Consider the following 25,348-nt stretch of genomic DNA (forward strand, 5'->3'; position numbering starts at 1 on the left):
CTGCTGGATGTGCCCAAAGTCAGGGAACTCACCCCTCTGACTGCGACCCTGCCCTGGCCACGCTGGAATCATGGCCCCTGACCCAGAAGGCCACAGGCTGACGGATAATGGAATTTGCAGGCCACTCTTACCCAGAAGTCCTGCCCCATGGTTGTTAGGGAACGGAAAGAGGCCTGAACCAAAAGTTAGGAGACTTGAGTTCCAACTCTGCCATGGCCACTTATGCACTGAGTGAGTGGGGGAAGTCATTTCACTTCCCTCTCTCCTACTTTGTAAAACCGTGATAGCAATGTCTACCTCCCAGAGTCCTTACCAATTAAAAGCAAGAGAATGGATGAGAAAGAGTAAGTGCTGATGAAAGATGAAGTGTCATTTTTACGGTTGCCAGTGCCACTTTTCTGGTTGTTACTAAAGGCTGGCTCTGGGGAGGCTGCGAGGGGTGGAGCTAAAGGAGAGGAGCCCTGTTCACGGGCACGCTCCCAGTACCCCCTGCAGAGCTGTGTGCCCAGTGGAACCAGGGTGACTTGACCCAACTTTACATGATAAATCATGCAGAAGGATCTGGCTACTCTCCTCCCTTTCTCCATAGGAGGGGAAGCATCACTCCTTCTACCCTCCCACCCCCAGCATCCCCCTAGCTTCATGCCCACCTCCTGCCCACCAACCTCACAGCAGCCGCCACTGCCAAATGAACACCCCAAATTGGAACATATGTCACTTCTGGAGCCCCGTTCGCCTGTCCGCCGCTACATGCCTATTTTCTAATTTCCAGCTGACATTTCCCTTAGTGAAATAAATGAATTTGCTCTGGTGGAGGCCCTGCTCAGATTAAGCTGCTGTCAGAGCCCCTTGAGCCAAACAAATTGTTGCCTGCAGCCCACCGAGCGGGATGCATTCCAATGGGGGCTATGGGGGGAGGGACGGGGGGAAGCAAGGAGGAGCAGAATGGACTGGCTGGGAAAGTGGCTCAGTTAGCCAGTGGGCAGGAGAAGACCAACTGCACGAGAGCATTGCACCGGGAGCCCTGAGGCCAGAGGAGCCAGGGAATTGGGAATCAAAAAGAATAGGATATTCTAAGAGTGGAGGTGGGCTAGGAGAGGGCCCTGGGTGGGAAGGCTTCAGGGAGTGGGGTCCATGGGACGAGGGACATAGGAGATGGAGGGAGAGGGGAGAGTCCCCCCCACAAGCTCCGGGGTGGGGAAGAGGGTGGGCCAGAGCGGACTGGACTCACTGCTCAGCGATGATATAATCCCCCGGCAGGGGCGTGCAGGGCACCCCAGCCACCTGCACGTGGTGGGCGATCTCGGAGAAGTCCAGGCCCAGGTTCACGCCATGGATAGTCACTCGGGTCCCTCCTTCAGGGGGTCCGGACACCGTCAAAATCTGCGGGAGGGAAATGGGATGAGCAAAGCTGGTCGGTCACAGGAGTAGGGGCAGTGGCACCCATTCCCTCCCCACGGGAAGGCTTTGGGACACCTGGAATCTGGGGGGAACTGGGTGTGTTTTCTCCACTTTTCAACTTATCTAGGATCCCGACATTGTCATGGTATACCTATTTCATCGGTTCTTAGGACATCCATCCAATGATTCATTCATTCATCCACTTATGAAAAAGAAAGAAATTATCAGAGAGTACTGGCTCAAGGCAGTACTTTTTTTTTTTTTTTTTTTTTGCGGTACGCGGGCCTCTCACTGTTGTGGCCTCTCCCGTTGCGGAGCACAGGCTCCGGACACGCAGGGTCAGCGGCCATGGCTCACGGGCGCAGCCGCTCCGCAGCATGTGGGATCTTCCCGGACTGGGGCACGAACCCGCGTCCCCTGCATTGGCAGGTGGACTCTCAACCACTGCACCACCAGGGAAGCCCTCAAGGCAGTACTTTAATTCACTAGCCTGATTGTGATCAAGTCACAGAATCTCTCTGAACCTCATTTCTTCTTAGTTGGTAGGAAGGATAATCATCTCTAACCAACCTCTCCCTGGAAGCTCCCGAATGGAGGGTGTCTGGGAGCATTCTGTAAACTTGAAAGGGCTTTGTCATTGTGACCACACTATGATTTGCCACTCCTGGGTGCTAGCCTCTGTAGAGTTTACAATGATGAATAGAACAGGAAATCTGCCCTCAAGGAACTTAGTGGTCAAGGAGGAGGAGATAAGGGAGCCATAAATAATGTTGATGCAGGGTACACAGTGATAAGGTGAAGGAAGAGCTGTGGGAGCTCGGAGGAGTTCCAGATTAGGGACTGCTGTGGGGGATGACCAAAGATGGAAAGTATATTTGACATTGTTCTGCAAAAAAAAAAAATCCTGTGACACGTGCTAGTACCAAAGAGAAATAGCTTTCTGAGTTTCCAAATTTTGCTGGCTTCCCAGCAGCAAGGATCGTTTATTTATTCATTTCTTAATTCAGTCACCAAATGCCGACTGCCTGATTTTGTTTTGACCCAACAGGAAAAGGAACTGCAGAATCAGGCAGCTCTAAGGTATAAATTTCTGTCTGGGAATGGATCAGGCTCCAGGAAAAATGCAGCTCTTCAGGATCCAACAGATCCCAGGGAATAAGCTCCTATTTCGAGGTCCATAGTTATCCAAAGCAGGAGGAAATTAGACATGAACCCAACTGAAGGCAGGAGCATGGAATTTCAGAACTGGAAGGAGATACGGGGTGTCTTATTCTAAGATCATCATACAACATGTATACAAGGTTTTAAAAAAGTCCAGGATTCTTTTCACTACACCATTAGAAGGGCAAGAAGGGAGGGAGAGAGGCAAGGAGGGCTGCTCAAGGCCAAGAGTCCACCAGAATCTTCCAGATACGGCCTCCGGGCAGAGATTGGAGGTGAGTACAGGTGAAAATGCTATCGAAGGCTCTGGAGGCTCTTCCCCGCTCCTGTCTCCAGCAAAGGGGCACTGCTCTCTTCCAGTAATGTAAGCACCATGAACGCGGCCGCCAACTTGGCCACGAATGCCCAGGTGATAGCAGACACAGAAGAGATGATGGAGGGGATGAGGCCCCGGGACAGGCCTCCTCCCTCACTGCCCACTGACTCCTGGGCTCTTGTGCATTGGCTGCACAGCCAGGTCAGACTCCCACTCAGACCTCCTGATCTCCCACCCTCTTCTGCAGACCTTAGATGGTGCAGCCTCCTTCCCTCCTTCAGGCCCAGGCTGGGAACTATCTTATCCGGGGGCCCATTTCACACAAGTCACCTTGTCTGTGGCTCTGACTCCCTTCTCTGGGAAGAAAATATCCCACCTTATGAATAAAAATAAACAAGATTCATGAGATGAATCAAGGGAGGGGACGGCGGTTCTCAGAGGCATCTTTGTGCACTGGGCCTTGGCGGGTCGGGGGAGGCAGGACAATTTGGAGAGAAAGGAGCTGGCATGAGGAACCAGTAGCCCCATAGCTTTTCTGTCCCTGAGGGTTCTAAAAACAACTGACACTAGACCTTGGCTGTTACACTCTCCCCTGGTGCCACTTCCTCAGGTCCCCAGGCCTCTTGGGCTCTGGGAGATGGATATTCGTAATGAGGAACAGGAAAGGGGTGGCCTCCATGCCCCTGCAGGAGAGATTCAGGAGGAAGGAAGTAGCTTTGAGCAAATCTAAGCACCTGGTTCTCCTCTGATCACTTGGAATGAACATCACTGGTCCCCCTCCCCTCCTCCAGCCACCTGGATGCCAGGAACCCACCTACTGAAAACCCTGACAGAACTGTGGTGATCAGCTTGCTCTCTTTCTTCCACTTTTATTTTATTTATTTTTATTTTTATTTTTTTGCAGTGCGCGGGCCTCTCACTGTTGTGGCCTCTCCGATTGCGGAGCACAGGCTCCGGACGCGCAGGCTCAGCGGCCATGGCTCACGGGCCCAGCCGCTCCGCGGCATGTGGGATCTTCCCGAACCGGGGCACGAACCCGTGTCCCCTGCATCGGCAGGCGGACTCTCAACCACTGCGCCACCAGGGAAGCCCCTCCACTTTTATTTTTAAAAATACATTCTCTTGCTCACTGCGGCTAATTACAAGCTTTAAGAAAAACTGAAATGAGATCTTTCTGGAAAGTCTAAAAATATTTCCGTCTTGCAGGTAGCATGCGGGGATTGTACTGGGGATATTCAGTGGAGTTGGCAGGCCCATGGGGCAGCCTCCTCCTGCTGGGAAGTCTCTGCAGTGTCCCCTTCTGACATTCGAGGGTCTGTGGCAGAGACACAGTCATGGCACTTGGGGGGCTGCAGCGTTCATTTGTTAGCACAGAGCTGCCCAGAAACATAAACCAGCTTATACTGTTTAGAGAAGGAGGACTTACAAAAATATTAATATACGCAAGCATTATAATCTTGGCATGAAGACACATGTCAAAGAGATGGGTCCAGCTAACAGCTGGGAGAATTAGCATCCTCATGGGTCACTGGAAAGCGCCTGGGTAATAGTGGGTCCATGTGGATCTTCCCCATACAGCACACACACTGTGCTGTACTACCAGCACCTGGGGAGGTGGTGAAGGAGTTTGGGGGTCAAAGCACTCAGCAGCCACCATGCCCTGGGGCTTACACGGGATGTAGTTTCCTCTTTCTTGCTTAAGACAAAACTGATGTATAAAAGTCTGGATTTCCAAAACATAGATGAGGTGGTGAGCACTTGATTTGCAAGAGGATTCCCAAGGTCTCCATTACTGATGCCTTCTAAACCTATATCGCTGGCTCAGACCTCTCTCTTGAGCTCCATAGCCATATATCTAATTGCTACTGGACATCTCGACTTCCACACGTATGTCCCTCAGGCACCTCAAATTTCACCATGTCTAGAAACGAACTCTTAATTTTCCCTCCTTCCACCCCCAACCTGATTATCCTCCCAGATCCTTTCTCAAGGTTAATGGAACCACCGTGCACCCAGCCAGGAATCTTGCAAGCATCTTTGACTGCTTCCTTTCCCTCTCCTACCATGTATAATAAATATAGGGACCATTGGTTCTTACCCCAGGTGTCTTTTTATAAGATTTAATTAATAATTTTTTTTTTGGTTGCATTGGGTCTTTGTTGCTGTGTGTGGGCTTTCTCTAGTTGTGGTGAACAGGGGCTGCTCTTCGTTGCGGTGCTCAGGATTTTCATTGTGGTGGCTTCTCTTGTTGCGGAGCATGGGCTCTAGGTGCATGGGCTTCAGTAGTTGTGGCACGCGGGCTCAGTAGTTGTGGCACACGGGCTCAGTAGTTGTGGCACGCGGGCTCAGTAGTTGTGGCTCATGGGCTCTAGAGTGCAGGCTCAGTAGGTGAAGCGCATGGGCTTAGTTGCTCCACAGCACATGGGATTGAACCCGTGTCCCCGGCATTGGCAGGCGTATTCTTATCCACTGTGCCACGAGGGAAGTCTCCCAGGTGTCTTTTGAATCTGTGCCCCACTCTGGTTCCAGCGTAGGTGATAAGCAGGGCTGCATCACCTCTCACTCACTAACTGCAAGGGCCTTTCTATTCCTCCATGAGATCTGACTTCTTCACATGGCCAGGTGGGCTTCATTAACACATACCTGCTCTGATTACTAGTCACTTGCTCTAAAGGCCTTCAATGGCTCTGACCACTGTCCCTAATTCCTGGCCTGGTCCTCCACATTCTGATGTTTGTTACTTCTTCAGCCACATCTGCCTGCCGTCTTATACTATATCCACCATGTGCTACCCAGATCCCAGCAGTTCCTATATACACAACACACTTTAAAGATCTGTGCCTTTGCCTGTGTCATATGTTCTCCCCCAGCTTAAAAATCAGAGAGGGTCAAGGTGGAGTTCTGGGCTCAGCGTGCAAAGGAACAGAGGGAGGAGTCCTGTGTGACACACCCCCTGCCACCTGAGGGCTTCCAGGTGACTGTGAGGATGAGTATCAGGGTCTACCAAAGCCCTGCCTGTGTGGTGGTAAAATCCAAGGCACACTGCTTTCCTCATTTCTCCCCAAGAATTGAGGAGAGGCTCTAGAAGGGAGGCTTGAAGGAAAAGAATTTATCCTCCAGAGAGGGAGTGAATAGGATTCTTCAGTTACCGCTTCGTACCAGGCAGTGCTCTACCCTGAAGACAGCCTCCAAGGCTCTCTCTTCAAAACAGTGTTAGATTGCAGGGCACCCAGCGTGGCACCCAGAAAACTTGGTTTTCTTGGGGGCCAAGTCTGTCCTCTCCACGTGGGTCTATAAGGAGGCAAGTCGGTGGAGTCCCATACTACTGCTTGCAGAACTCCCAGGAAGGCCTTTCAGCTCTGGAAGGAGTTGTGGGGCCATAGAGGAGGGGAGAGCTAACCTCCCGCAGAGATGGGGGTGAAAGGGCAGGCTGCAGTTACAGACGTTCCCCCACAGACAGAGGGGAAACCAAGATACGGCCAGGATGACAGCCAGATCCTCACGTCTCTGCTTCTAGTTTTAGATGGTCCTCGGGCTGCTGGCTGCTCTGTGGTGTGGAAGGGAGACCTTCTGATGCTTGGGCAGTGTCTGTAGCAGGAAGAGAGTAAGCTCTCGAGTGAGACAGACTTGAATTTGAATTCCAGCTCTGATACTTATGAGCTAGGTGACCTTCAGTCTCAGTGTCCTTATCAGAAAACAGAGAACAATGCTTGCCTCACAGGGATGTTGTGAAGGTGAAAGAAGACATTTGGAAAGTCCCTAATATGATGGTGGTTTCGAAGTAGGAAGTAGGTCTTGATAATTGGCAGTTTCCTTCCTTGTGTTCCCCCTGCACCTGTTCCTTCCTAGATCACAAAAACATGCGATGGTGGTGTTGGAGGGAGCTTAGAGGTGATGGGGATCTTCCTATTTATCTGGAAGGAGGACACCTGGTCCAGGGAACTCATAACATAGATGGTGGATGGTGGGGTGACCCAGGGCAGAGAGAGTCACTCGTGGGTTGACTGGAGAAAACCTGAGCTTGGATGGGGAGTGGCCGTGATGCCCAGGGCAGGGTCTCAGCGTTGGTGGCTTCTGGGCTCGGCACAGAAGCATATTCTGAACCAGACATCACCCTTTCACCCAGAATAAATTTGGGAGGACACTGGCTGTGTCTAAAATCATCTTCATTCCTCCCTCCCTCCCTCCCTTCTTGCCACTTCTTTGCCCTCAGCTATTAGCCATTCTGGGATAAGGCGCAGCATTTCCCAGTGAACTCAATGGATTCTTTCAGGAAAGTAATTCTGAATGAGACGGCCATGCAAACAAATGGTTTGACAGTTTGGGGTGTGTGTGAGTGTGTAGTAGGGGTGTGGAGAGGGGGGAAGGGAGCTGAAAACCCGTGAAATCAGCTGGGAAGATCTTTCGATATGGCCGAATTTCAGCCCCATGTTTTTCAGCACATACTGTGGACCTGAAATCGATTTACATTCTCCTCTGTGGACCTCAGACCCTAGGCTCTGTGCTGACTCTCTCTGTGTGCTCCCCCTTGCCCCCTCCCAGACCTCCGGTTCCCCTCTCTTATGTACTATACAGGCTCCCAGGGGGAGATGGGGGTCCCCATGGCTATAGTGGGTAACGCCCATGTGCATTTGACCTGTGGTTCCCTCTGCTGGTCAAGCATGACGCTGACAAATGCCTACCCTTCCTGCAGGGGAATATTTAGTAGCCCCTTTGCCTACACCCCAAGACAGCAACAGCCACCGGACTGTAATTGCGTCTTTTCTCAAGAAGGCACTAACTATATGGGGATAGGGACCTTGCTTTCTCTTAGCAACCTGATACATAGCACACTGCCCGGGACACAGCAGCTGTCAAGAAATATCTCCAGTTCTCTATTCCTGGGAAAAGCTGGTCTCAAGAGGATTCTAGTACAAACTGTGTTCTTGAATGACCACTGTAAGAATGGAGATGCCTACGTGTCACTTGGGAGTGATGCAGTATTTTCACATCGGAAGCATTAAGAAGTTCTTCCTGCAATCTCTCTTATTTTAATTTAAGCCAGTTTCTGCTGTGATTCCTCATCGAATGGAGGACTCAACGGCTGCCTTCTCATCAAACCTCTTTCAGATACTGAAGACAGCAATTAGGTCGCCTCTGGTCTGCGCTTCTGCAATTCTGTGAGCCTTTTGTCGGAAGCTCTTGTTTTCCAGGCCCTTTGATCATTTCAGATGCTTTTCTTTGGACCCTTGGTTATCCATGCATCCTCTGAAAGTGTAGGGACCCCAAGCAGGCTTGTGGCTTGAGCAAAGGTCTGCGGATTTGCAGCAAACGAGGTCTGAGCCAACCATTTCACTTAGCGCATCCCACACGCCCTCAGCCAGGCTGGCCCTGGGCAAATCCCAGAGGGAGGGTAAGCCCTTATCTTTCCCAAGTGCTTTTTTTCACTACCTGGAGTTCCTTCCCCCATTTTAGTCACCTTACACTCTACTATTGTCACTTCCCTAATGAACCCTTTATTTGCATTTAATGGGACATTAAGTTGTTACTACCTTAAGAGTATTGGCTTTTTAACTGGTTGTAGAATTAAAAGTTTGTCTATTCACAGGATTCAGAAGGGAAATGTGGGGAACACATTAGCACAGAGGGCTCAGTCCAGCAGCCCCTAAGCCCTGTCCCAGAAGCAGTCACAGACCACACCCGGGTAGAGGTGGCTGGTCCCAGTCCAGGCCATGTCCCTGATCTGGTCACCTTAAGCTCGGGTGAATAGGCCAGTAGGATGTGGGATGAGGCTGGCACATGCTGATGGGAGGGGACTAACCAGGAGACTCTTATCTCCTGCTGGGTCCTCTCAAAGACGCCTGGAGCCCCTGATTTGGGGAGCCGCTTCCCCATCTCCTCAGACCTCACCTGTCAGCAGCACAGCCCAACTGAGCCTGACGCACGCCTGAGCATCCCAGCCAAACCTGTATTCCTGCCAGACTGTGTCATGTTTGTTTTCCACCGTGGGTGCCTTGACCTGGAAAACAGCCGCCGTGATGCTGCACTCGCCCTGATTCTTGCAGCCGCTAATTGAACAGTTCGGAGGGAACTGTGCCACAAAGCCATCCAAGGGTAAGAGCAGATGCAGCGATTAATTACAGCTGGGGAGCTCCGAAGGGCTGCACCAGGGAGCAGAGTGGGAGGTGCTGGAGGCCCAGGGGCTTGGCAGCCTGGGGAGTGCCATTCCTGAACTCAGGCAGAGCCTTGGAGAGATGGAGTTGGGGCCTCCTACAGGGTAGATGTTTAAGGGGTCAAAGGAGAACCCCTTCATGGTGGGAGCCTCATGAAGCCCGGCTCCCATCCTAGAGACCCTGTCTTCCTCTGCTTATATCTCCTGCCTGATAGATGTGATGGCAGAGAAGACAGAAACGGGCACTGGCTCCAGGTTACTGAAGAACCTGATAACGATGCCTACCATTTTCTTTTCATTTATTAAGTACTTATCATGAGCCAGGTATTGTGCCAAGGGCCTTATATATTTTATCTCATTTAGGGCTCACAACAAACAAAAAGAGAACAGTAGTATTCTCACTTTACAGGTGGGGAATAGTGTCCCTGAGAGGTTAAGTAACTTGCTCAACGTTACACTGTGATGGTCTATCTAACCTGTGCCTCAAGCCTCCACACCACAATGCCTGAGTTACTATCCTTCTGCCTGGGACAGCCCCGAGATCATCAGCCATGAGAACTCATGCTCCAGCCTGCCTGTGGGCCCCTCTGCGTAGGTCCCGCAGCCCCGCTCCCATGGCTAAGGTCATGCTTGCTGCTTTCCAAGGAGCCCTGGAGTTGGCTTTGCTGGGACCACCATCTCTCCGAACTTCTCAGCTTCCACCCTCCCTCCTCTCTGGCCCTGCCCCTGTGAATGCCCACACTCCCCTTGGCCTTGCCGCTGGGTCATCTCTCCCTGTGCATTCCGGTCTCCCCAAATGATGCTTGGGGTGGGGATTATGGCTTGCTTCCCATCTCTGCAGCAGGCTTGATGAAGAGCTTGGTGCCTGCGCCATTTCCTCCTCCAGCCCTGTGGATTGAGAGTTCTATTTGTCTAAATGAGCCCAGGAAAGAGATAAAGGATGCTATATGGGTCAAACATGGGAGTTCTAGAGTCAAGTAGCTGAAGGTTAACTCCTAGTTCTAAAACTCACTAGCAGTGTGACATTAAGAAAGGCATCACACTTCATAGTGCCTTGGTTTCCTCGTCTGTAAAGTGGGACTAATGATAATAGCTTCCACCTCATAAAAGTTGTTGTAAAGTCTAAATGAGATAATATACATGAGGTGCTAAATTAGCAGTGCTAGGTGCCAGGTAAGCATTCAGTGAACGTTATCTATCATTTTTTCTAATTACTATTTTATGATTAAGAAATTTGGACAGAAGCCAGGTCAGTTGAGGTCAAGAGGAAAAGTGGCTTCATTTTTATAAGCAACCCAGGCGGGTGGAGCCTCTGGGTATTGCTCTTGGTGGGGCTCAGGGCAGGGGCAGAGAGCCGACCTGCGGAGGGGAAGTGCCGGGTGTGGAGGTTGCCCAGCACGGTTTTGGCTGCCTCTCGGACGGGCCTGTGCAGCTCTTGCCATGTCTCCAGCAGGCTGTCAGCACCCTAGGCTGTGTTCTTAAGAGGAGGTGGGAGAGACTGACGTTAGATCCTCCCAGAGCAGCCAAGGGAGGGGGGTCCCAGAGTAGTCGCCCCAGGGTGAAGTATCCCCAACTGATGGTCACGCTTTGTCTGAAAAGCTCCTGTGTCTGAGACTGGGATCGAGAGGGCTCTGCCCTGAGCATCCCCCTAATCAGGACAGGCCAGCGAGGACAATTGTGGGTATGTAGACAGCTAATCCTCCCCTGACTACTCCTTTCCTGTTGCTTAGAGTTTTCCTGACTTTAGAGCAGTGATGCCAACTTTGTGCCTGCAAATTTTGATCTCAGCCTGGCTCCCAAAGGCACCTGGATGCTGGATCCAAGACGGCAAACTGTCACATTCTTTTCCAACTTGGTGTGTGTGTGGGTGTGTGTGTGGGTGTGAGCGCGCAAGCACATGTGCATGAGAGCAAGTATGTGCACACTCTTCACGGCAGGCTAGAGCCCAGTTGACGAGCCCTGCAGGAATCTACAGCATCGGCGACACCAGCTCTCCTACCCGGCATGAATCCTTGCTGGCTCTGTCTTAGCTGATAGTACATTCAAAACCTAATTGTTATCTCAGCAGAGTAACTCCATTATTCATCCTGACACCATCCCCCGTTAGCTGTTTGTTGCAGTGATGTTATATTAATGAGCCCTGCAAATAAATGAACGGGAGATCAGAGGGCCGACTTGTTTCTCAGGAAAGCTGGCTGACTTATTTATTTATTTGTTGGGAACTTCACAGTGAGTCGCTCTGGCCCTGGGCAGGTGGCTCCCGGCTTTTCCTGCCGAGAGGTGCAGTCTTAAGGATAAATACTTGTAAGCGTCCAGCTTTCCAAACAGTTTCACAAATCCATTTGCATCTGAGAGAATCCAGGAAAAGAATCTACTTTAAAATATTTGGTATACACACTACTATATATAAAATAGATAACTAATAAGGACCTACTGCATAGCACAGGGAGCTCTACTCAATACTCTGTAATGGCCTATGTGGGAAAAGAATCTAAAAAAAGGAGTGGATATATGTATTGCTGTACACCTGAAATTAACACAATGTTGTAAATCAACGCTACCCCAGTAAAAATTAAAAAAAAAAAAATTGGGGCAAACGGAGAGCAGGAGGAAGCAAGAGCAATGGATCATCTCAAACTACCATTGCATCAACGGTTATTTATGCTTGATTTTGGAGGGCAGCGTTGGCGGTTTTCTACAATTGGTTTTCTTTCCCGGTTACATGTAATTAAGAGAATGTTAAATGGAATCAGTATTCCCTAAACATGGACAAGTGAGGTGTGGGGGAAGTTACTGAAGTTAAATTTATACAGTAAAAGCTACAAGGTGGTCCTAGGTCCCAGTACTCCTAGGACCTGGCAACAGTGTGCTCTTACTGCACATTGCGTTAGGGGACGTCAGAAACACACAGGAGCGTTTCTTGGTAGCCAAAGGGTGTAGGTTCCTGGTCACTCCCTGAGGACCCCTACACTGAGTATTCGTCCTTTGCATCCCAAGACTGCTTTGCCTTTACTGCACCCTGATCTCCATTCTCACCTGCAGGCATGAACCACCTGGGCCTCATCCTCTGGGCTCTCCCATCAGGCTGAGATGCTTGTGAGAGTAACTTTCACTGTAACCATCGTCCCATTGATAGACACACCCAGAAACCAACCAAACCGAGTCTGATAGCTTTAAGAAACACATGTAATTAAAGTAACACATCCCCTGGACAGGCAAGAAGTGATTGCCCTAAGCTCAAAAGTGCCCCCAAATGCTCTTCCATTTTTCTCCCCCACTCATAGGAATAAGTGTGGACTTAATTATCTTTAGGAAGACAGGTGACGGTTATTTTCAGACTTGAAAGAGTAGCCAATGTTCTCAGTTTGTCTGGCATCTCCTGAGACCTTCCAAGGGGATTCAGATCCTGGGCACAGATGTTTTGGGGGTGGGGTGAGGTGGGAAAGTGTATAGCCAGGGAGTACTTCTCCATCTGTCTGACCAAGAGAAGCAGCATCAAGTGGTGGAGCAAGTCTGTATTCTGGAGTCAGAAGGGTCTGGTTCTGAACTTGTTTTGTCACCAACCAGATGTGCAACTTTGGGCAAATTACTTACTCCCCTAAGCACTGTTTCCCCAGCTCTTATAGCCATCTTGCAGGATTGCAGGGAGGAGTAGGTATGTGGAATACATGGGTTCTGACACAGAGTATTGTCTTGTTAAAGAAAAGCTATTATTATTAAGGCTCCCAGAACTAAGAATATGGCTTGTCTGTTCATGTCCTTGGCCTGAGGTTGGTGTCCTTATCAGGTGTGGAGGCCTTGGTCCCTGTTACAGTTCTCTTTCCTAATAGAAGACAGCTGCAAAGGGTGTAGATTAGAAATCTCTGTCCGAGGCCCTTTGGAAGAAACAGAGCCGCCTGCAGGGCAATCAAGTTCCAGCCTCTTCCAGGTGGCCAATGTTCAGGGATAGGCTGGTTGCACCCCCCTGCCTCCCCACTCAGGACTAATTTATCCACGTGATAACTTCCAATCTTAGCACAGTGCAGGGCATAGAGCAGTCACTCATTACATGAATATTTAATGGATGAATCAATTCCTTAGAACCATGGCATCTCCTCCTTTTGCTCAGAATGTTCTGTTGTGGGTTGAATTTTATCCCCCACAAATTCATATATTGAATCCCTAACTCCCATTACCTCAGAATATGACCTTATTTGCAGATAGGGTCCTTATAGAGATAATCAAGTTAAAATGAGGTCATTAGTGTGGGCCCTAATCAAATATGACTGGCATTCTTATTTAAAAAAATTAATTGGAGACAGACATGCACACAGGGAGAACACCATGTGGACACGAAGGCTTAGACTGGGGAGCTGCTTCCACAAGCCAAGGAACACCAAAGATTGCCCCAAACCACCAGAAGCCAAGAGAAAGGCATGGAACAGATTCTCCTCACAGCCCTCAGAATGAACCAACCCTCTGATACCTGGATGTTAGACTTCTGGCCCTCAGAACTGTGAGAAAGTAAGTTTCTGTTGTTTACACCCTCCGTGGTGCTTTGTAACTGCAACCCTAGCAGACCAATACACTCACTTTGAGTGGAGACCTCTTTCACGTGAGCTCCAAAGCCCCTTGGTCCTTTCTAAATTTCTTTTCCCAAGAACATGTTTGATCTCTTTCCCCTTTCTGCTGGATGCTGCCCACTCACAGTTTCTTGGGAAATGTTTTCTCTGGGTTTTCCTTTCTCTCTAGGGGATGGCTCCTAACATCCCCCACTTTGATGTCACAGCAGGTCCTGAAGCACATGCTGGGAAGGACAGAAACATGGCTTCCTGGCATCTCACAGGCTTTCCAAACCTCTGCACCTTGTCTCCTGTACTGGGGGTTGAACAGGTGACAAGTGCACAGACACCCGGGATGACAGCTGGAATGGGAGCAGCCTGGGATGCCTCCCACAGGGGACAGCGTCATTATCACACCAAGGGCTGGCTGAGAAGCAGCAGACGGTGAATCCTGAGGGGGTCCTAACCTGAAGTTGATGCAAACTGGGAAATTCAATCTGCTGTAAGACTTGTCCTACATGGAGCTGCCATAAGAGATGGGTCTCTAGGGGAGGAATTGGTTGCTATGGAGACAGTTGGGTTAGCAGGGGTTAAGAAAGAACACAGCTGTTCATCCAACTGAGCTTGAGCTCACTCCTTTTCCTAAAGTAGAATTCCTTTGAGGTCATCTCATTGATTTCCCTGCCTCTGGGCAGGACAGCACCATTCCAGTCCCTACTGGTTTCCAGCACTGGACATTCTGCTGCTCCCAGTAGCTGTCATGGGCCATCAGAGAATCCTTCTCTTCTCCCTCAGGAAAGACCTTTGTAGTCAATGGCTTCTGTTTGCACGTGGGCATGCACTGAGGGGGCTACACATTTTGCAGATAAGGAAGGGCCAGAGACAAGAGGGAGGTATGTATAAAAGGGCACAGAGCTCATAGAATTCCCTGTCCCCAGGCAGGACAGCACCATTCCAGAAAAATAAGATCTATGCCAACATCGAGGAATTAACCAAGAAAACTGAGGTAAAGAAAATGAGTTGATTCTTCTTAAAAGTTACTTTTAACAAATTATACATTTTTGGGTAACAAATGCCATAGAAATGAGGTTGTCTTCTTCTCAGCGCATCCCACGGAGAGGTGCCTGAGGTTGATTCTTCCCATAACTGGTGGTTAACTTTGATCACTCAGTTAAGGAACCTTAACCCTTTAATCACTGTCTACCAGGTTTCTTCACTGTAAAGTGTATATGAAAGTATACTGAACTATTTTTCTTGTTGTAATTAATACATATCTTGTGGGGAGATAGCTTGAGGCTATATAAATATCCTATTTCTCCTCATACTTTCACTTGCTAATTTTAGCATTCATTGGCCATTCTTGCCTGAAACAATTATTACTGTGAATTTTGCCAAATGGTGATTTTCTATTTCCCTAAGTCCTTCTACACTTATGAGTTGGAGTTCTAGTATAAAGAGGAGCTTCCTCTCTCCCACATTAGTTATTAATTTATTATATCAATAAGGACCATAGATTCTTATATTATTCTCTTGAGTATAGTCCATTAGTATTATAATTTATTTTCTTGCTTACATTGCCCCAGATTTGGCCACTAGGGCCAAATCAAGTTGGCTCCTGTGTCCTTTGGACATGCACCCTACAGTTTTTCTGGTGTTCCTTGACAAAACTATATAACCTGAATTTAATCATGAGGAAACATCAGACAAATCCCAGCTGAGGGACGTTCTACAAAGTAATGGTCCCGTGCTCTTCCACAGTATCAAGGTCATGAAAGACAAAGACTGAGGATTTGGCACTGAGCAGTCGTGACAATGGAATGCCACATGTGATCCTGGATTGGAGCCTGGACCAGAAAAAGGACATCAGTGAGATGACTGGCAAATGTGAATAAGACATGTATATTAGATGGCTTTATTCTATCACTGTTAATTTCCTGATTTTGATCATTGTACTGTGGTTATGTAAGATGTTAATTTTGGAGAATCTGGGTGAAGGGTATATGAAAGTTCTTTGTACTATTTTTGTACCTTTTTATAAGTCTGAAATTATTTCAAACATGAAAAGGTGAAAAATGACTTTTATAAGGAGAGGAGGATAGATTGGGGGTGGGAGGTGCAGGATGAAAGTGAATAAAACATTCCAGCCCTGTCTCCTCCAGCTCACATGTGCTGTCCAGAATGCTGTCCCCCGAGTGTCTGGAGACACGGTGTGGGTCTCTCTCCCAAGATACTCTTTCTTTCTCCACAGCCTCTACTTGAAAAACACCAAGAGGAGACCCAACTGCTCAGGGCCTCCAACTCCTGCTGCTATGTTCCCTGGGAAAATCAATTACAGCCTAATTACCTCAGGGGGTTAATTAGCATCGTGTAGCCTGGGTGTCCTCTGCGAACAGAGCAGCCTGTCAGTCCTCGGTCAGCGAGCAGGGGTGGCGGAGGCAGAGGTTTCTCAGGGAGAAGCCTGCCTCCTGGCTGGGCTGGGGCCCCTGCCAGTCAGAGAGGAGACAGGGCTGGGGCAGCAGCCGGTTGCTGGAAGTGAGAGGGGCTGATGGAAGCAAGTCCTTGCCTAAGCGCCCCTGTACCAGAGGTGCAGAGGCAGCAGCAAGAAGAATTACAGAACAGAGCAAGTTCTCAAGGCAGCCGTTGCTGGAAATCGCTAGAATCAGGGAGAAGGTATGGAGCCCTGAGCTGCTCAGGGAGCTAGCTGTCTGAGGGCAGGGAAAGGGACAGTGCATCTGCTCAGGGAAGAGGTAGAAAAGGAGCAGCCCCTTCCGCTTTTTTTTTTTTTTTTTTAATTTTTTGGCCAAACTGCATGGCTTGTGGGATCTTAGTTCCCTGACTAGGGATCGAACCAGTGAAAGCCCGAGTCTTAACCACTGAACCACCAGGGAATTACCCCCTCCTATTTCCTTAAACGTGCAAATAACAGTGGTACTTGCCCTGGCCGATATTCCTAGTCACCATAAAGAACATGCAATTCGTTTCAAAGCACAAGTGACAGTCGGTGAATAGGGAGCACCGGAGAGCGATGAGCACATATTGCAACCGAAGTTAAATACAACTATTCCTCTCCCCGGCCATTCAGGCTCTGAGCAGCTGCATGTTCATTCACATTACCTACTCATCTTCCTTTGCAATTGACTCTTCAGGAAACATCATTTTTTCCAGGGTCGCTAATTACCTATCTCTTTCCATTAAAATGCACAAACAAATTGGGACCGAGGGTAAACCCCGGGAACTGGCACGGTGGCTAATGCAGTGCCTGCCTTCACTTTCTTCCTCCGTTTTCAGCTTTGCAACTCTGAGCTAACTGCAGCTCCCGAAAGCGCATTTCTGCTGAGAAAAGCTAAACCTGTTTTCTGAAACGTTCACCCGCCATGCAGCTGATTTCTCGTCCCCACCTGGCTCAGCCAGCCTGGCAGGGAGGCTGCACTGGCTGTGCCTTCTCGGTGCCCACCGACGGGCACGCACATTCGTGCACGGGCGTGAGGACACACTTCCATACGCTTGGCATTTACGCCTGGACACAGGCCATCGAGACACCCGTGAGAGGCTTTACACACCCTCACATTAAACTCACTCTATACCAAGAATTCTTCCGTAAAGGCTCAACTCCCGCTGCCCTGGGGGCAGCTCCCAGCCATCCCATCCCACGCTGGGAGACTGGGGGACTCACCTCGGTGATTTGGGGGTTGGAGCACTTAACATTGTGGCTGGACCAGTCAAGCCAGGGGCTGGAGGGGCTGCTACAGTGCTGCTGGAGGGTGCACCTGCGCTCACCGCTGCACCAGCCACACTCGAACTTCCGGTCGGCCTTGAGGCAGAGGCCACAGCTCTCCCGCTGGGCTGCACACTTGTAGAGGTGGACTGCAAAGAGAGGGGGGGCAGTCACAGAAGGGGTTGGAGAGGACGCCTCACAATTTACCCCCTTCTTGCAGGCGTGATAGAAACCGCCCCCCATCCATGGATAACACCCATGATCATCATTATCCTTGCAAGAATAATTGATGGGAAATTAATAATAAATTGAGCCTCTTAGCAGTCATTTAAAGGCACTGCAAGAAAATATTATTTAAGAGTTCTGGCTCTAGATTAAATTGGATCAGGGCTTTAACTGTGGCTTCACCACTTCCTAGCAATGTGACAAAGAATTTAACTTCTTTCAACGTTCAGTACCTACTCTATAACATGGTGATAATCATTGTTTTTTGTGAGGTTTGAATGAGATGTTGTATATTCAGTGCTCAGCACAGTGCCTGTAACATAGCTGATGTTCTGTACGTGCTTGTTATCTTTTCTTTGAACTCAAACTACATTCTTACACTGCTGCTTCTCTTTCTGCCACATATGGCCCTCGCTGAAAGTGGTAAGGACTGATTTCCCCATTTCAGGCAAAAAAGAAGCTCAAAGAGAGATGTAATGGCTCTTGGAGTTTACTAAGGTTAGTGCCCCAAGCTGGGATTCTGCAGATCCAACTCGCTGTGCTGCTAGCACGCAGGTCCTGAGAGGAGAGAGGCACACAGGGGACTGGGTGGGTCTGGGAGAGGCGTCAGCTGGGGCTTCAAGAAAGGCCACATGCCTGGCAGAGTGGAGGCAGAGCTGAGAAGGAAAGATGGTTGATGCCATCCTGTTCATGGCCCTGTGGATGGAGCGGATATCCCCAGAGAGGGCAAACTGGCTACTTAACAGGTCACTTTTGGAGACTGCAAATGCTTTTGCTTTTGTCTTCTACCCACTTAGAAGCCCTAGACAGGACAGTCGGCAGAACGGTTTTGTGAGCCCGAGGCTTGGTAGTTGTCTGCTGGAGTTTTGAATTCAGAGTCCCAAGTAGAATTCTTCAGAAGCAGAATACTTAGAAAGTCATTTTTCAACTCTTCTGGTCAAGCAGACGTAAGCTCTCAGGCCTGGGTGGCATGCCTCTGGAGCTCAGGTACATGCCCCAGGGTAGAGGTATTTTTTTTATTCTTCCATGCGTCCCCATTCTACTCCTCTGCTCTGCCAAGCATTCCTCAGTCTCAGCTGCAGGGGCTACACTGAAACATCCTCATGCCTATGGCTTCTTATGGTAGAGGGCAGGAAATGGGAATCTTAAAATGAACAAATCCACATTATGCATTTATTAATATGCAAATGGTCCACATCTAATTTCTCATTTGACCCTCATGGTGACCCTGAGAGGTGGGCATCTTTTCCCCATTTCCCAGATAATGAACTTGGGACACTGAGAGGAGCAGTAATTAGTCTGAGTTCACATAGCTATTGGTGAAAGAGCCAGGATTCGAATCCCAGTTTGTTGGATTCTAGAATCTGCGTCCTTAAGCACTGTGGCCTCCTCCACCCAACACAGTGCATACTCTCCAGGAACAGCTGGGATCTGGGTGGGAGGTGAATGTGAGATCGCCATGGCCTGTGCATTCAAGGAGCTGCTTAGAAGTTGTCAGGCGCCACAAGGGAGGGTTCCGATGCCACAGCTTGGATGTGGCTGTTTTTTCTCTAAGCTCCAGGTGCAAAGGCAACCTCTGGGAACTAAGCCCAGATCCTCAGCAGGGGAAATGTCTATCTCTTAGCACTGAGAAAATTTGGCCTGGGTACGAGGGGAAATAGAAAAAGTCTCCCAGCATAAGTAGCACTGATTTTCATGGCAGCATCCGGGACAGGGACCGTAGCATCTGGAAGAGATGCTGAAGCACTTTCAGGTCCTCCTGTGGCCTCAGTTCCTCTTTCTGTGCCCACGGGGTGACCCTCGGGCTGAAGGACAGGCTTGTGACAACCCTAGCCACTTGAAATGTGGTGGAATGTGGCTCATGGTGGGGGGCGGTGATAGGGTTCTACGGGAAGGAGGTTTCACATCCCACAATAGCTGGAGCCACTGGGAGGGAGAACACTGATGTGGTTAAGCATGTGAACTCCAGAATTAGACTGTTTTGGTTCAAATCCTGGCTCTTACTATTTGACTCTTGGTTCATTTTTTTTCTTTTTTCAACTTCATTGAGATGCAACTGACAAAAAAATTGTACAATATTTGAAGTGTATACTGTGATGATTTGACATACATACAAAGAGTGAAAAGATTCCTCCCATCTAGTTAATTAACACATCCATCACCCCCATATCTATATCTATATCTATATATATATATGTGTGTGTGTATATGTATATATATATATATATATATATATATACGTATATATGTGTTAAGAACATTTAAGTTCTACTCTCTTAGCAAGTTTCAATTATGTAATACAGTGTTACCAACTACAGCCACCATGTTATACATTAGATCCTCAGGCCTTATTCATCTTATAGCTGGAAGTTTGTACGCTGTTACCAACCTCTCCCTATTTCTCCAACCCCCTCAAACCCCTGGCAACCATTTTTCTACTCTGTTTCTGTGAGTTGGACATTTTTTTTCAGGTTCCACATATAAGTTATACTACACAGTCTTTGTCTTAAAAACATGGAATGCTTTGTGAGTTTGCAGCATCTTTGTGCAGGGGTCATGACCTCTGCATCGTTCCAATTTTAGTGTATATGTTGGCAAAGTGAACAGTCTTGGTACATCTCTTAACTTCTTTGGGTCTCAGTTTCCTTATCTATAAAATGAGGATAATACTGGTACATACCCTTCAGAGTTGTTGTGATGATTAGGAAAATAATCTCAAATAAACCACTTAGTGAGTGCCTAGCCAGAGTGCTCATCAAACTGGAGTCACTTTTGTCATTCTTGAGATCTGGGAGGAATGCTGTACTAGGGGCAGCCTGCCTGCACCCAAGAGGACCTCCACATGGGTGTGTAGGACACGAATGAGGTGGCCTCATGGTACACCCCCTCCTGCATCAGCCCAGCTCTTTCTTGAGCTTCCTTGCAACAGCTGTGCCCTCGAGTCAGCAAGCTGGTTCCTCCTGTCAACCTCAGGACCAGGGGAGCCGCCTTTCAAACCTTCCTTGTGCAGCGACTGGGACCAAGGACAGGGGAACCAGAACCTGATTGTAAATAATATCTCCATTTCCAGGAAAACTGGCAGGACATTCCTGCCTGCTGCTCTCCTGGTCAGGTTCCACAGACACTTCAAAGTCTCCGGGAGCCAAAGGAAAACGTGATGAACCGGCAGCCACCCGGCGGATGCTCTGGTTGTAATAAAACAGGGTTCCCAACAGGACTGCTTTGATGGCGCCAAATGTTGCTTTAGGATCCTCTGAAGAATTACGCTGACAGAGGGAGTGTATTATTCATGGCACAGCAGCTGGCCGGCTCTGATCCTTCCAGCCCCAGTTTTTCCCAGGGTCACGGAAAGATCAAAACTCTACCTGGGGGCTTCCCTGGTGGCGCAGTGGTTGAGAGTCCGCCTGCCGATGCAGGGGATGCGGGTTCGTGTCCTGGTCCGGGAAGATCCCACATGCCGCGGAGCGGCTGGGCCCGCAAGCCATGGCCGCTGAGCCTGTGCATCCGGAGCCTGTGCTCCGCAACGGGAGAGGCCACAACAGTGAGAGGCCCGCGTACCACAAAAAAAAACAACAAAAGAAACTCTACCTGGAAGTAGCTGCTTACCTTTCAGGTCCTGAGGGTTGTCAATGATGAAATTGCCATTCCACACCACGGCGAAGTCCACGGCCAGGTTGCTCATGTCCATCCCGTCGTACTGGTACTGTGGGGAGAGGGGCAGAGGTACACGCTCATGACGCTTTCTATCACAGGGGGGCGGGGATGCTGCTGCTATCTCAGGGGACCAGGAAAGAAACCAGGGATTCTGGTTCCCTCTGGGCTGAGAGAGGACCAGAGGGAGAAACAGGAACTCCATGCACCGTTCACATTATCCCTATGGTGTCTTTCCCCCGACTGCTAGTCACTAATGCCAACAGGATCCAGCTGAAACCCCTTAGTTGGCATTCAATACCCCCTATAATCCCATCCAAGCTTAGTTCTCCAACCTTCTCTTCCACTTTTCCTCCAGAATCTTTGAAGCACCTGTCTCCAAGCACACCCACCCAAGCCCCTCTCTGTATATGTTCAGTTCACGTCTCCTAAGAATTCTTCCCTCCCCCAACAGCCTCCACCCTTCACCAACTTTACTCTCCTAGTCTAGCTCAGACTCACCTTCCCCAGGTGTCTTCTCTGCCATTCCTCCCAGCCCTCCTCAACCTCCCCGTCCCCTGGTGTTTCTGTCTTTAACCAGGCACCTCCCGGGAGCTGCTTTGCATCTTTTCACATGGAAGTCTAGTCTCTTTAGAAAGTCCACATGCCACTCTGTAAATCCCACAGAGCCCTGAGCACAGCACGTGCGTAACACACAGCGGTGCCTCGGTTGGTTGGCCAGGCCCTGCGGTGGCCCTTTCTTTCTGCACGTGAGCTTTACTTTGGTCAACAGTTCACTAGGGAAAGTGCCCAGAGCTTTCTGGGCACGGATCTGATCAGCTCTGCCATTTAAGGCCCCCAAGCTGTAGCTGGGAGTGGACTTTCTCCCATGCTGATCCCACCGAGGACTCTCAAGCCCTCAGACACATCCGAAACAGCCCCACTGGTGGCCCAGCCCCTGAGCCTCTGTGGGAATCCCCTCTGTGGGGACTGCCCAGCCTGGCCACTTAGCTCTCAGGGCCCGTCACTCCAGTCCTTCCTGCCACTTTCCTCCCTTTGCTGTGCTCCATTGCTTTCTCATCTCCCGCCTTCCCCGGGTGCTTGGCGGCCTTCTACCCGATTACAAATTTCATCAAGTGCCCATGACCGGGAATCTGACAGCTCCCTGATAAGAGGCCCAGATTCTCTTTATCTCTCCCGGGCAAATTACCTTCCCTCAGCACCTCTGTCACCTTTGTCACATCCCCCCCACCTCCCAGCTGACCCCCCAGGGAGACAGGGAGTTGGCAGATGAAAAGATCTTCTCTGGGCTAGTAGTATAATTAAACACCTCGTGCTTTCTGTCTGGCATTCGGGATTGGTTTAACCCTTGCTGCTCTTGGAGTTCACGGCTTCCTCCTCCTCCCTTCCCCCCTCCCCTCGTGCCACTCTGCTTCCACTTGCGCTGATCTCTTCTGCAGCTCTCCTCCCGCGTGGTGCCCTGCCCTCCAGCGGATCCACTCCCTGAATGCGGACAGGATTTGGGGTCAAGTCGACTGGCGTTGGATGAAGTTTCACCAAAGGCCAAGAAGTACTCTTTCAACTCAGAAAGGGCACAAAGCTCTCAGCTTATGCCAGGAGACTCCTCTGTCACTGGAGACGTGGGTCAGCCTGTGGACCCAGAGGGTTCTGGAAGCCGGGGCAGGTCAGGCTGAGGCCGTGGCTCAGGTGTGAGAGAAAGCCCTGCCCTGGTGCTCTTACCGAGCTGTTCTGGCACTGGACGCTGGAGCTGTTGAAGCGCAGGGCGGGGACCCGGTGGACGGCCCCCTGTATGTTGAGGACGCACTCATAGCCTCGCTGGCCGGACTGAGGCTGGGGCAGGTTTCGAGCCTTGAGGGTGATTGGTTTTACTTCCCCGACGGGTATCAGGATCTCCTCCGTGGGCACCAGCTGGGGACAGTCCTGGGGAACAAGCAGAGAGCCTCTGTCTGGTCTGTCCTGGCTCATACCTCCCTGCTCCCCAAGCCCGGGTGGTGGACAGGCCTTCCATGCCAGGTCATAGCCTCTTGCATCCAGGCGGGCTGCCCACAAGGATGTACCTCATTTAAGGGGCACATGGAGTCAGCAGGGAATATTAAATCTATTTCTTAGCTCCCGGGCCTCGATATCATCATCTCCATCCCACAAGTCGGTATCTGCTGTGTGTGTTACAATTTAGGAATTAATTTTCAAGCCCCGCGTGGCAGGTTGTGGATTTTATCTCCTGAGACACATGATAAAAGATGCTCCACGTGTCCCTGTCCCCAGCCTGGACCCCCCACCTCTGGGTTTCATCTGTCCCCCAGCTCCTCTTGCACTGTCCGTGCCCAAGGCGATCTGTTATCGGCAGCCTCAGCTTCCCAGCGCCGATTGAGTGGCCTTTCCAGGAGGTGGCTCAAGCCCTCCCAGCAACACTCTAAACACTCGCTCTGGCTTTTTATCTCACTTCATTACCAAGCCTTGCATGAAGACCATATCGCTTTGGGAAACAAAAGAGAAAAAATAAAGTCTTGGTGTGGAGGGGTTGTGGGAAAGACCATGAGAGAGGGAGGAAGTGAGGAGGAGAGTGGTGTTCCTTAGTTCTTCTAGAGGCTGCTTCTCCACCAGAGGTCAAACGACCACCTCTTGACAGTTCCACCCCCTGCCCATTTTCTCCCTCTCCAGGAAGACCTTGCCCAGTGGCCTCTGGCAATGAGAATACACAGCCTCCTCCATGTGCAATCGTTTCCTGTCTCCGGGGATCAACTGGGCAACGTCTTGAAGGCACCCATTTCCCTGTCCCCTTCCCCTCCGTGGTGGTGCCGGTTCTCAGAGGGAGCCTTTGGGAAGGTGTGTATGTGTGTGGGGGGGTGTTGGTACGTTGCTACCCTGCAGAGGGCGCTACTGGCATTTACTGCCGGGTGTGGGGCAGGATGCTGAACTTCCTCAAGGTGTGGGACAGTCTGGAACAATAAATGGTCCCTCTCCTAATGCCAGAGGCATCCCTGGTAAGAAGCCTTTGGTGCCACAGGAATGTGAAACAATGGACTGACTTAGCCACGGGCTTCTCGCTCAGTGTGGGCTTAGGCAGAGGCCGCAGGAGCAAGCCCTTCCCTTCATGATTTGGCCCCGGCCTCCTTCTTACCCTGTGTTTCTTGGGCATCGTGGTCCAGCCATACCACGGAGGAATTTAAGGTTAGTCCTGAGGGACCATCTCTCTCACTTATCAACCTCTGATCCTTTGAAGATGCTTTTCTCTCCACCAGAAACACTCCCCTTCCACCCCCCGAATCTTCCTCCTGGCCCCTGACTCAGCCCTCTTTAGCTGATTACCTCTTTTTTTTTTTTTCTTTTGCGGCTCCGCGGCATGTGGGATCTTCCCGGACCGGGGCACGAACCCGCGTCCCCTGCATCGGCAGGTGGACTCCCAACCACTGCGCCACCAGGGAAGCCCTGATTACCTCTTAATTAGCCTTCAAACTCAACGCTGCAGCTCCTACTTTGTAAAGCCAACCCTGACCCTTTCCCTGCACTGGCCCTCAGGATGGGTTACGGATACTCTCCCCGATCGCATTTAGCCCTCAGAATTGCAGTTTCTCATTGACTTGTCTTACTTATTGGTCTGTGAGCCTTGAGGATTAGGCTGCATCTTATTTGCCTCCGTATCCCCAGGCTTTATCCAAATTCCTGACATGTAGTCGTTGCTCGTGGGAGGGTAAATGGAAAATAAGAAAATAAAGCAACAGACAAAACGATCTCAAACTTTCTATTTGGCTCCAACTTCCTAGATTTTTTAGAGATGAGGTAAAGTCCTGCCTTCTGAACATCTAGAGACTTGAGCAGGAGTTTGATTCCCGAAGCTGGGCTTGGAAATAGTCATTGTTTCTGGAGTCACAGGATTACTAAATTGGAACATCTACATCTATTAAGGAATCCTGAGGATTTATGAAAAGCTGGGTCCAGGAGAAGTTTCCCACAGAAACCTATCTAGGAGGGTCAGGCGGAACCTCACGGGTCACGGTGCCATCCCTCAGTGACTGCATGTGTGGATATCAAGCAGGCGAGTTTTCCACAGGAGACAGGAGCATAAGGCAACCCCAGAACAGATGGGTCCCTGTTTAGAAGTCAGTCACTCAAGCTGCCAACTCATAAACTTGCTCTTTACTGCACTTTTACTTTCAATCCCCACGGGCACTCATGACAGTCTTTCA

The 25,348-nt window shown here is 49.9% G+C and overlaps 1 protein-coding gene and 1 pseudogene across 5 annotated transcripts in view; both read right to left on the minus strand.

Annotated features, from left to right (window-relative positions):
- PLXNA2 (plexin A2) overlaps nucleotides 1–25,348 on the minus strand; it is a 217,226-nt gene that overhangs the window by 38,732 nt on the left and 153,146 nt on the right. For all 5 annotated transcript variants that reach the window (XM_022593506.3, XM_089909135.1, XM_089909141.1 and 2 more), the window contains 4 exons: nucleotides 22,881–23,081; nucleotides 21,117–21,213; nucleotides 17,244–17,434; nucleotides 1,232–1,383 (listed from right to left, as the gene is read on the minus strand). In XM_022593506.3, the coding sequence (XP_022449214.1) occupies nucleotides 1,232–1,383; nucleotides 17,244–17,434; nucleotides 21,117–21,213; nucleotides 22,881–23,081 (641 nt within the window). The remainder of the gene's footprint in view (nucleotides 1–1,231; nucleotides 1,384–17,243; nucleotides 17,435–21,116; nucleotides 21,214–22,880; nucleotides 23,082–25,348) is intronic.
- LOC115803115 (U6 spliceosomal RNA) lies at nucleotides 20,019–20,117 on the minus strand (annotated as a pseudogene).

Source organism: Delphinapterus leucas, chromosome 1 (assembly GCF_059928025.1).
Source record: "Delphinapterus leucas isolate spDelLeu-1000000601 "Yukka" chromosome 1, BTC_Dleu_Yukka2, whole genome shotgun sequence".
NCBI lineage: Eukaryota > Metazoa > Chordata > Mammalia > Artiodactyla > Monodontidae > Delphinapterus > Delphinapterus leucas.